The sequence below is a fragment of the Dipodomys ordii genome, unplaced genomic scaffold (assembly GCF_000151885.1).
Source record: "Dipodomys ordii isolate 6190 unplaced genomic scaffold, Dord_2.0 Scaffold3, whole genome shotgun sequence".
Lineage (NCBI taxonomy): Eukaryota > Metazoa > Chordata > Mammalia > Rodentia > Heteromyidae > Dipodomys > Dipodomys ordii.
In genome coordinates this window covers 8,257,128-8,268,774 of record NW_012267219.1, presented here as the reverse complement: position 1 = coordinate 8,268,774, position 11,647 = coordinate 8,257,128, and the positions used below count along the sequence as shown (strand labels likewise).

General features: G+C 37.3%; 1 protein-coding gene across 1 annotated transcript in view; it reads right to left on the bottom strand.

Moving 5' to 3' along the window:
* Positions 1-6,928: 6,928 nt before the first annotated feature.
* Positions 6,929-11,647, bottom strand: part of Hmga2 (high mobility group AT-hook 2) — a 107,306-nt gene continuing 102,587 nt past the window's right edge. The window contains exon 6 of the mRNA XM_013018562.1: positions 6,929-7,097. Coding sequence (XP_012874016.1) covers positions 6,929-7,097 — 169 coding nt within the window. The remainder of the gene's footprint in view (positions 7,098-11,647) is intronic.

The following is an 11,647-nucleotide window of genomic DNA, read 5'->3' as shown; positions in this document are numbered from 1 at the left end:
CTTGACCTTTTGTCCTAAGTTGTTTAAAGTTTCAAACTTCTTTCCTTTCATGAAATCATGGGATCAATAGACTTGTTCATGGCCCTCTGGATTTACTTTTAAAATTTCAATACCCTCTCCAAGTCCTTTTTTCACTGAAAACTGTATCTTGCAATAAGTAATCCATTACAATTATCTGTGCCACTCCAGGGAAGCTCTAGAATAAACACCATAACTTCTAGTACAAGTTTGTATTAATGGTATGCTTAGTGAGCAATAAGCATTAGTGATCATTAATAAACATTGATAAGCATTAAACATTGACACCAATAGCCCAGCATGTATCAACTCCTAATATAGGGATATTCTATAATACCAAGGGATCAAAAGATGTGATTTACCCCAAGACTTTATTTTCGGGAATCAGAAAACCTATGCAACTGAAGTTTGAGGAATTTATTTCAGCTGAAATGTTGGTGTAACAAACTGAGGATGACTCTGCTATAGCTATGCACTGCTCTTCTTGGCTAGTTGGTTTCCCTGTTTAGTGGTTCCTGAAAAGGAAGATAACCCTAGCTCCCAGTGGTAGGAAGCCTTAGCAAGAAATAAGTGGCTGATGACCATTTTTTCAAAGAAAAGGCTTGGGCTGAATCCTAACTTCCATTCCTCATGCCTGCAATGTGTACTTGGAGATGACTATAAAGTGTGTAGATCATGTGTGTATACCATGTATGTATACAATGTAGTCACAGATGGTTGCAATTTGAAAACAATATCTGGCCCTTACAGTGCGAAGAAAATTTTGTAATTCTCAAATACAAAGTCTCCTAAAAACTGATAAAACTATTGGGGAGTTCTGGCAAAAAATCTCTCGTGGTAATGGCAGGAAGAGAGATGTTCTTTGTTTTCGACTCTATTTGGCTTTTCCTTTAGACTTTAATGTAAATGACAAAAATAAGCATCAGTTCAAAAGTATTTATTAGACGCTTATAGCCAAGTGCCTTCAGTGCTGCTGCTGGCCTCAGTTAATCTGTTCAAGGATAAGAACTATAGTATTAGCCTGGGTATGTGGGGTAATAAGTTACTGCAGGTCTCCTGGGAGTAGACCTGGGGGCTGATGTTTGCCTTGTAAAGAATTATGGATGGAAAGGAAAGATCAACAAGAACCTGTTCCGTGTCTTCATTAGTTTTTAAATCCATCCTTCTTTAATCTTAACATGATGAAGTTATTCATTGGCTCATTAAGGGCTAGTTGATATAGGATAAACCATGCATTCAGGAATGGGTATACAAAATCAGCAAGAAATATCAAGGAAACTCAAGTCAAATGGGGGAGACAGATGAGGAAATAAATATTAGTAGGCTTTTTCTTTCTAATATATGGTCTTAAGGGTAGAGAGTCAGGCTCTCAAATACAAAGAACAATTGTAGGAAAAAATTAATGAATGGCTTTAACCATCTGTGGATCAAAAATATTTGAAAAAGATTCAGGCATGGTGGCATAGGCCTATAATCTATGGCTCAGGAGACTGAGGCAGGGAAAGAGAGTTCAGATCCTTTCTCAAGATAGGATGAAATAATGGAAATGAAATAAGGAACTATTTGAGATAGATGATAGTATTTGCCCATGTCTTACATGCAAATATTTGAAAATAGTTTCACAAAATGATTTGAAAAATCTGGTATTTCTTTTGCCACAATAGCATTTATAAATGGAAACTAAGTTTACAAAGCTGAGTCATGATTTTAGGCTTTTCCTTTCCTAAATGAGTCAGGAAATTTATTGGTAATCTCTTTATGTTCTCAAGGACTGCAGAAGGGATGGGTTATGGGTTGAGAGCTTTATAATACTTAACTGAGTCATATCTCTCCTCCAACCCTAATTTAACACTATTTTCTTGGCACCAATCTAGGGTTGACTTTAGCAGTTGTTTTCCTTGGAGGAAGCTTAATATCCAGTCTGGGAAATGTTAACTATTCCTGTACATTCGCTTATATACTTCAACTTTTTCAGCAGTTGTGTAAGTGTGTGGCTTCTTCCTTGTGAAGTGGCCCTTGTACCTTAGGCTATCCTAAGAATACCTTCTGCTTGGGTCTTCCTCATATGTTTTCTTTGTATTACTATTTATTTCCATAAGTTATGATATCTCTATTTTTTGATGGACACAGTTTATTTGACCCATTTCACCCATCTACTCAGTTTCAAAGCCAACTTCAGACAACTCTTGGAGCCTACCTCAGTTCAACTATGGGTATTCTGTCATCTTAACAAGTGAACATCTTCCTCTATTATTTTTTTTAGAATATTCCAGGTCCCATGGTTTCCCTTATTTGCAATATCTAGTATATGTATGAGTAAAGCAGAAAAGGTCAGATAATGTGATGTTAGGAAAATGAACCCTTAAATATGTATTTAAATGTTTTTTCTTTCATGCATTTGTTTCTAACTCATTTATAAGATTATTTCTTTGTTGCTTTGTATGTCCCTCCCCCACAGTATAACCCCTGCTTTCACTATATTTGATGTCAGTATAACTTGTGGAGGGGATGGGGAAAAACAAGTCGTTTAAGGATACAGGTGGACCCGTTGCAACTATGAGAAGTACAAGTTGTCATGTCGAAAACAAACTTTACAACTTTGGTGGGGGGGAGAGGATGGGGGGGTGGGGGGCGGCTGGGAAGGGATGTGAAGGGTAAACAAAGGAGGAGGCTGCAATGCTTGATAAGAAATTTACTCATTATCTTGCCCATGTAATTGTAACCCCTCTGTACAGTATGTTCCCAAAAAATAAAAAAAAAAGAATATTCCAGAAATGTCTGTTTGAACTTTGCTTCACGATCACATTCACCAAACCAAACAATACAATTCAGGATGGGATGATACGTGACACTTTCCACATTTACAATGATTGCATAATAGTGATCATGATAATAAATATGTAGTTTAGAAAGTGATTTAATGTGCATTATCTGATTTAATCCTCTCAACAGCCACTTAGAAAAAGTATTGCCATTCAACTTCACCCATAAAGAGCTCAAATCAAAAGATTACAAGGCCAGCATGTCATTAAGCCCCATCTCCAGCTCAGGTTGCCTGGTCCCCACCTTTCCCTTTTCTTTGTATACTACACTGCCTCCCAAAAGAAAATACGGTAATTACTCAACTTATTCTATGCTTCTTTTTAAAATGAAAAATCAGTGCTTACAAAACCATCTGTATTCTAAAAGAAAAAAAACAAATCCTAGCTTTCTAACTCTATTTCGTCTAAAAGAAAAATAACCAAATCAGAAGAAAAGTTATATTAATATGACAGTTTTAGAGATCTTATATCAAAAGAATACTTCTAAGATACTTAAAGAACAAATGGGCATCCAGAAAACTATTTATGATAATAGCTTTACTCTGGAAAGGTTTTTTTTTTGTCAAGAAGTTTAAGATGTCTTAGAAATACAAATAGCACCAATTTTCTTATTAGATATCCCTACAAAGTAGAAATCATACTCTGTTACTTATCTGTCTATAGATCAATCTATTTGACTAGCTAGCTATATACCTTTTTCTTAATTGTTTTCTTTTTTTCCTTTCAAAATATAAAACATCAAATAAGGCAATGAATATAAGACATTTACTGTTTGTGGTAAATGTGAATACATTGTTTTCCTTTTTATTATTTGCTTTTAATAAATGATAGCTATAAATTCCGTAGTATCCATGACATAAGAAATGGAAAGACATAATTTTAATATGGGTGAGGTTTATAATTTCATAAATTATTGACTGGGGTCAAAATATGCTTGCCTCTCAAATAGATGTTATGTAGGCATAATTCCATTCAGGCTCAGCTACAGCATCAGACATCTTCCCTCCTCATCTCCATGGATTTCTATTTTTAAAAAAGTGTGTATTCTTTGCCTTTCATTTTTTGTCTAATATGGTCTCTGTACTCACTAGCTAGTGCCTTCCATATGTGTTCATTTCTTTGGAATGTGACCACCCATGATAATTGTTTTTGACTCAGGATATATTTTACCCATTGCTATACAGAGGAATTCATTTTAAATACTGATTTAAAGCCAACCCATACATATGGATGCATATGTGCACACATATACAAATATATACATTTGTATATAATATTTATATATATTTGGATTAAGGCACAATTACTAGTCAAGGCTCCTGACAGTGACCACCCCATATCCCCATCTCAGAGAAGCTATATTTACAATCCAGCACAGATCATGCCACCAATGGAAAACTTCAAGGAGATTCTTCCCATAGAAACTGCCCATCTACCTGACTTAGCCCCTAATACACTTTCTATCTTCTGTGAAAAATTGAAAAACAATTGCAACTATTTTCTAAACTGTCTCATGGTCTGGAAGAAACTATTCCCTCATAAGTTCTTTTCCATAACTTGTGAAATCTTATGTTTCACTGATCTATAAAAGGGTGCTTATTACGAATGGGTTCCAGTCTCAGATTTTTGGAAAGGCCTACCCACTTGATTTAAAAATGAGTAAGTACTCTTCAGATAAGTACTCTGATAAAATGAGTCATGGGAAAAATGTTTTCAAAGCTACAGTTCTTCCAACATCGCAGTAGTTGACACGATAGAGCTACTTTTCTTGTGATCAAAAGTAGGGAGAAGAAAACAAATGTGTTTTTAAAGCATGACAAGAGACATTGCTATCATCTGAATCTGATATATCCCCCAAGAGTTCCTGTGTTGAAGGCTTGGTTCTCAGCCTGTAGCTCTGTTGGGAGATGGTGATAACTTTAGGAGGAGAGGCTTAATAGGAGGAAGTAAAGCCATTGGAGATGTGTCCTTGAATAGGATATAGGGATTTCAACCCTTTCCTTTTTTTTTTTTTTTCTTTGCTCCCTGGCTCCTATGAGGTGAATAAGGCCTATTCTGCCATGTATTTCTGCAATGATCAACTCTGCTCCCACAAGACCAAATCAACAAAGCCAAGCTACCTTGGACTGAAACATCAGGAATGTGGACCTAGAATGACTCTTTGCTTGTTTTAAGTTTATTCTTCCAGGTATTTTGTCACAATGGTGAAAAGCTAATTTGCCTATTGAATATGATTTTTATCTCTCTATATTTCCTATAACTCAGTGTCTTTGAGGAATGATAGTAAAAAGTAAACCAATTTATAAGAAGCTAAATAATAAATCCTGATGACCCTCAAATAACTCACCAAATATAATTCTGTTATTCTTTTGTATATAAAAGCGAAATCCTGCTGGGCGTCGGTGGCTCATGCCTGTAATCCTAGCTACTCAGGAGGCTGAGATCTGAGGATCATGGTTCAAAGCCAGCCCAGGCAGGAAAGTCCATGAGACTCTTATCTCTAATAAACCACCAGAAAACAAGAAGTGGTGCTGTGGTTCAAGGGGTAGAATGCTCACCTTGAGTTGAAGAGCTGAGGGACAGTGCCCAGGCCCAAAGTTCAAGCCCCACAACCACCAAAAAAAAAAAAAAATAGGGAATCCCAACTCAACTTGATTTAATAAGGATATCCTGTACCTAACACAGCAAAAACTTGGTGATGATGCACTCCCAAGTTGACAAATTCAGTGAGTCAAGAATTGTCAGTGTTTCAGCTTCTCTATATCTTTCTGTCTTATATTTGTTCTCAGAGACACAAATTAAACACAGCAGATTTTCTGACCCACCTCAATAGACCAGACATGTCCTGCAAGGAGACAGGGCTTTGGTGGGCCCAGCTCCAACAAATCAGGCTACTTATGGGACATGGAAATGGTCACTTTCTCTGAACAAAGGAAGACAGGGAATAAACATAGAAGAATACCCTTTTGGGTCTGCTGGGCTTTCACTGGGCTAGTTAGGTTTTGAGACCCCAAAGAAATGCCCTCTTGCCTGTGAAATCACCAATACAAAGTCTGTCTTTTACCTTGCTTGTGAATGCCAGTACAAGGCTTTTGCCTTTGCTGAACTGAATCTGGGATGTTGAAGAACAATTCTCTTAGTACTATGTGTATGTTTTACCTTTACGGTTATGGAGATGGTATCAGTAGTTTTTGCTTTCTTAGTCTGTTTGGAATTTTCCTCCAGTAAATCCAGATTTGAGTTTATTTCATTGCAGACTGAAGGATGACATGCTACCAAAAACCTAACTATTCAAGAGGGATTCCAGAGATGAAAAGTAAATAACATGAGCTTTTGCCCACATTCTAGAAACTGACACAATGCCCACTGACTTACAGTGCAAACCAGCATTCTGCTGGGTTAAACTGAAGAAGAGCAGAATGCAAGGGTGTGCTTGGGGCTGTTAGCTGTCTAGTAGTAACTGCTGTCTTTGTGTCCTGCTGCTCTTCTGACTCCCTGTCAGTTGGGCAGGGGAGGATCCTAAATGTATGAACAAGTTGCCTATGGAAACACTTGTCTATACAGATGCAGTGGTATTCAAGTCCTTGGCTCTAGATAATACATGTTTTGGTATGTCTGGGCTTCTTGCCAGATATGTGTAGGTATCTCTAATCTTGGGAGTGACTGTTGGTGGTGGTAGCATATTTTTTAATTTGTAATTTTTTTTAATAAAGGAAGGATATTTGCAAGGTGCTCTGTTTGACTGTAGTTTCTGTTCCAAGAGACAGAAGTTACTTTGGGGTTGGGGTGGGAGTGGGGTGGAGAGGGTATTACAAAGGCAGATTTTTGGCTCCAGGTAAAAGAATTTTCCCTAAGGAGCTCAATTTACTTTGTAAAGACTAGAAGTAGCGTCTTGGTACTTGAATTCCATTCCCTTCATAGACATGGAAAAGAAGCTTGAGAATGGTAAGGAAGAGCATTTTGGAGCCAGAAAGAGCTCTGAGATCCAGATTGGGGCCAGCTGTGAGCAAGCTGTGTGATTTGGTGACAACTTAAGCTTCAGTGTCTTAATGTGTATAATATGGGAGCCTCATTGGGTTGGTTTGCGATCAAATAAGGTGCACACTACTACAGTCCACCACACAACTGCTAGCCATAAGAACTGAACGAACACTATTAGGGAGCACTAGGAAGGTGGCCTTGGTGACAGCTGTAGCAATAGAAGTGACAGTGGAGGTGCCATCCCTGGTGTGGATGGCCTGATTTGTGGTGGTAGCCCTTTGGGAAATGATTAAAGGACATTATGAAGATAAAATCCACATACTCTGATTTGCCAATGTGTCACTTAAGCCTGGCCATTTTTGTGTGTGTGTGGCCTTCAGGATTCTGGTTTCAGCTGTACAAGAATATATATGGCCACCACAATGAGGTGTTTTATGTGTTGTGCTCACCTTGCACGGGACAATGGTAATTTCCTTTGTATTGTGTGAGACGGAGTTCATAGGCATACATTTCATAGAGATGTTATCTTGCCTGATTTCCCTCATTCAGCTCTTGCTTGGCTATTTAAAGCATTTGATTTGTGAGTAGAGATGTCCTCCCCCCACATTCTTAAGGGAAAAGGAAAAAAATGACTGGAACAAAAGATTTACAGAGAGAGCAAAGAACACATGCATTCATCATATTCACAAGGAGCCATTACTTAATGGTAAAAGTAAAACAACTTCATAATAGTGGCTGGCATGTGATCTACAGCTCCCATTTGTGAATGGACCCAGCTATATGAACATTAAAGCTATATGTATGAAGAAGTTTTTCTCATAATATTACTGTAACATGATGCTGCACCAAGAATGTGGTGCCTATGGCACTCAGCTATGGCCTTACAAAGCACTTCAGCCTCAAGTGCTCCCCTTGTTCTCTTACCTCAAATACCCCAGAGGCTACTGGCAAAGAAAGCCAAGCTTTAACATGTGCCCTTAAAAGGAACTTCTTTTGAAAGAAACTTATATTTTATTAAATTTGATTAATGGCTCCTGATTAATTACATTGTTGGATCTAAAAGAAAAAATATTTTATACAAATATTATCTTTTTTCTAAAGATAATTTTGGCAAGTTATAAAATAAAATGAAATAAAAGATAAAATAAGCAAATTTTTTCTTTTGTGTTCAACATTACATGTTGCATGCAGACTCATATGCTTAGGCTCTTAAAAGTCAAGGGATATACTGTTCTTTAAGACATCAGGGGTTTATTTTTACACTATAATGCCTACATGTGTGCCTCACATATAGGGCAAGAGGAAAGGGAAAAGAGAAAGGGTAAAAGGAAAGGGAGGTGGAAAGAAAAAGGAAGGGAAAAGGAAGGGAAAGGACCCAAATTAAAGCAGGTACCCAATCATATGTAACACACTAAAATTTCTTTCAGTTGTGTCATCGTCTCAAACTTTCAGCATCTACTTTATGTTAAGATAACTGACAGACTATTGTTGAACAATAATAAGCAGCCTTCTAACTTATTGCTTCCTACTTAAAGTGGTTGTAATAACCGGTAACATTCTCTGTCTCTGTGGAACCTTAAAATTAAGCCATTTTTTCAGCCTATAATTTAACATCAAATAGAATGCAGAGGGCATATGGGAATACTTGAATATTTTGAGTCATCAACTTGTCATATTTCCCCCCAAGATTCAGCAGCTCTGGTATATCTTGAGGATTCCAAGCCATATATTACAACAATGCTCTCCTTCTGGGAAGTAATAAAGCCAGCACTTATAAGTGCTGTGGTGACAAGGACAGAACAAAGAAGAGATAGGTTTGGATGCTCTGTCTAGATAAGCAACCAGGACTGCTAGAACTCCTGGCTGTTCTCACTTTCTGTTCTGACCACTGACCAGAGAACTCCTCCCTGCTCCCCCCCACTTCCCTGCTCTCAAGATTCCTCTAAGTCTTGTAGGTGACACTTGCTTTACGGCTCAGAGGTGGCTGGGTCTGAGTTTCCTAACACCTTTAGAGAGTCATACTCACTCAGGGTCCTTTAGAAGAGATGACAAAATGAACAAGCAAACAACCTGAAAAAATGTCAGGCACTTGGTTAAGTCTTTACATTTTCAGTTCCTCAGCCTCTATGAGATCGCATTCAACTTCAGAACCTTGGTTCACATAAAGGAAGGTAAGCCGCAGAACAAAAGCTTCTCAGTCCTGCTCAGCGCTAACACATGACATCTGTGGATGCTCCAGTGGCTTTTACAGAGAACATAGAGGCTCGGTGAAGCATGATTTGTGGAAAACAGAGGCCAAGGCCCCTAACAATGGCAAATTTTGCATTCTCTGGTTTCAGCCCAAACATATTGGATAGTAAAATCACAGGAACATAAATGCCACAAGTGGTCCAGAGAATAAAGGGAACCATTCTCCAGCAAGAATTCCAATAGTCTAATGAAAAGCAAAAACGATCACAGCATAAGAACACACACATGTTATTATTAAACAACATGGTCATTACTAGGTAATGACCACTCAGTTTTTATCAATGGTTAGAAGGCACCCTGTTGAAAAGCTGTATAAAGTTTCCTTTACTCAAACTGTGTGGAGTAATGGCTCAGAATGTATTCATCGAAATCAGAATTAAAACACCTAGATCATATTCTCTCTAGGTAGCTCTTTTTAAGATGTGGGAAATTCTCTTCTCTCAGAAAGGACACAGTGAATATATATATATATATACATACATACATACATACATACATATATATGTAGTGAGGAATTCAAAGTTATATGTTCATATTGATTTCTAGGCTTTATTGTTTCATTGATAAATCATGCCCATGAGTTGAAACAGATTAAGGACAGGTTAACTTTGCTTAGCAATGGAAAATAAAAATTTAGCAATAAAAAAATCCTTGATTTTTACTTACTGCCTGCAATGTACAAGCCAACATTTAAAAATATAAAGGCATTTAGATGGATATTTCCCAGTGTTTATGTTTCTTTCTCTCTCTCTCTCTATATATATATTCCTTCAGTGAGCAATCATTTCAGGACAACGGATTTACCTATGTATAGCTAGTACAGAAGTAGGGCATCATTTGTGTATATTTTAATCTTTTTATCTCCTAGTATGAATTACCTCTGATTCACTGTATGGATCATATGAAATATTATTAGATGGATTTCACGAGAAACTCAATCTGTTTTGCAGACATTATAGAAACTGTTTAGACAGAGTAAATTAAAGGGTTGCTTTCCAATGACATTCATGCTTAAAGGAGAAATATGGAGACTTAATATCTTTTTAGCCTCATGTGTGACTTTTTAGGTGTATTTGGTTTGACAATAAAGAAAAGCTTGCATAGAGTTTTGTAAAAGTCTTTCCTATGTATTTCCAGGTCCAGGAAGATACCATGTTCATGAGGGATTGCTGTGTTTCAAGGTTCCCCATGCAGTTGGTAATAGATGATAAAAACATTTAATCATGGGCCCAGTAAATTCCACACTTTCCTTCCAGATGATGCTGGAGAGCAATGTAATGATGAGAAAGGATTGGTAGGAATGAAATTCATTCACCCTCTAAGTATTCCCAACCCAAATTATTGAAGTAATGAGGAATGTCCCTCTGTTATAGCCCAAAAAGAAATTTAATGTGTTAGATAAAAATCAACCAAACAAATGACATACTGGTGTCTATGATGTGTGCTGAGATGCAGACATCATGGAAGCTTTGAATAATCAGGCGAGGACACCTTCATGGCAGAAATTATCACAGTAATTATTTTCTAGTATGAGTGGAAACCCTAGAGATGTTCTAGGTTTTGATTTGAACATGAGTTTTTCAGGCAGTAGCCTTGTCTCAATGCCCAGGAAGTCCTGCCACTGCACAGCTTTCCTCCAATATCATCAGAAAGTATTTCACGACCAAAGAAAAACACTCTTATAGGAATAGTTTTCAGGGGCTGGGAAGGTGGCTTGCTTGCCTTGCAAGCCAGAGGTCCTGGGTTCGATTCCTCAGCACCACATAAGCAAAAAGAAAAAAGCCGGAAGTGACACTGTGGCTCAAGTGGTAGAGCGCTAACCTTGAGCTGAAGAGCTGAGGGACAGGGCCCAGGCCCAGAGTTCAGGCCCCATGACTGGACTCCCCCCCCGCAAAAAAAAAGGAATAGTTTTCAGGGAGGGACAGAGCAGCATTGCTGGATGGTGATCTCTACATCTCTACATATATTTATCAAGTAACAGGTCCAAAATTCAGAATTTTAACAGAGGTAAAGAAAGTAGATGTTTAATCAGCCACCTGTAAGCTAAAAACCACTATAAGAATTGTCACTTATTTTTAAAAATATATTTATATACTCCCTTATATATAACATATACTATAAACTTAGTAAGCTCCTGGCTTCCATTCCTGTAGCCCTTGATAAGCAGAAGAGTTATAATCCTATAAAAGATATTTATAGGAGGAAGAATCTAAATTTAAAGTTTTCAACACTGGACTGCTTGACTCAGGAAGAAGGAAATTCCAAGACATGAATGGTATTTAAACTGTTGAACTTTTTTCTTCAAAGGAAGCAAAAAGACAAAACTATGCTTTTCCTATTTAATAAGATGGCATGCAGAAGAGCTATGGTCAAAAAAACTATACACACACACACACACACACACAGAGACACACACAGGGATTTGAATCTCTTCTATAAAATGTATGGTTAAAAATCCAATAACTTTAAACAACCATTTCTTTGATGTTGAACAAAAAAATAAGCTTGAAATTTATTGTTGAATAAATGAATGAAAAATACAATTGTCTTTACCTCAGATCAGCTTGGATTTTCCT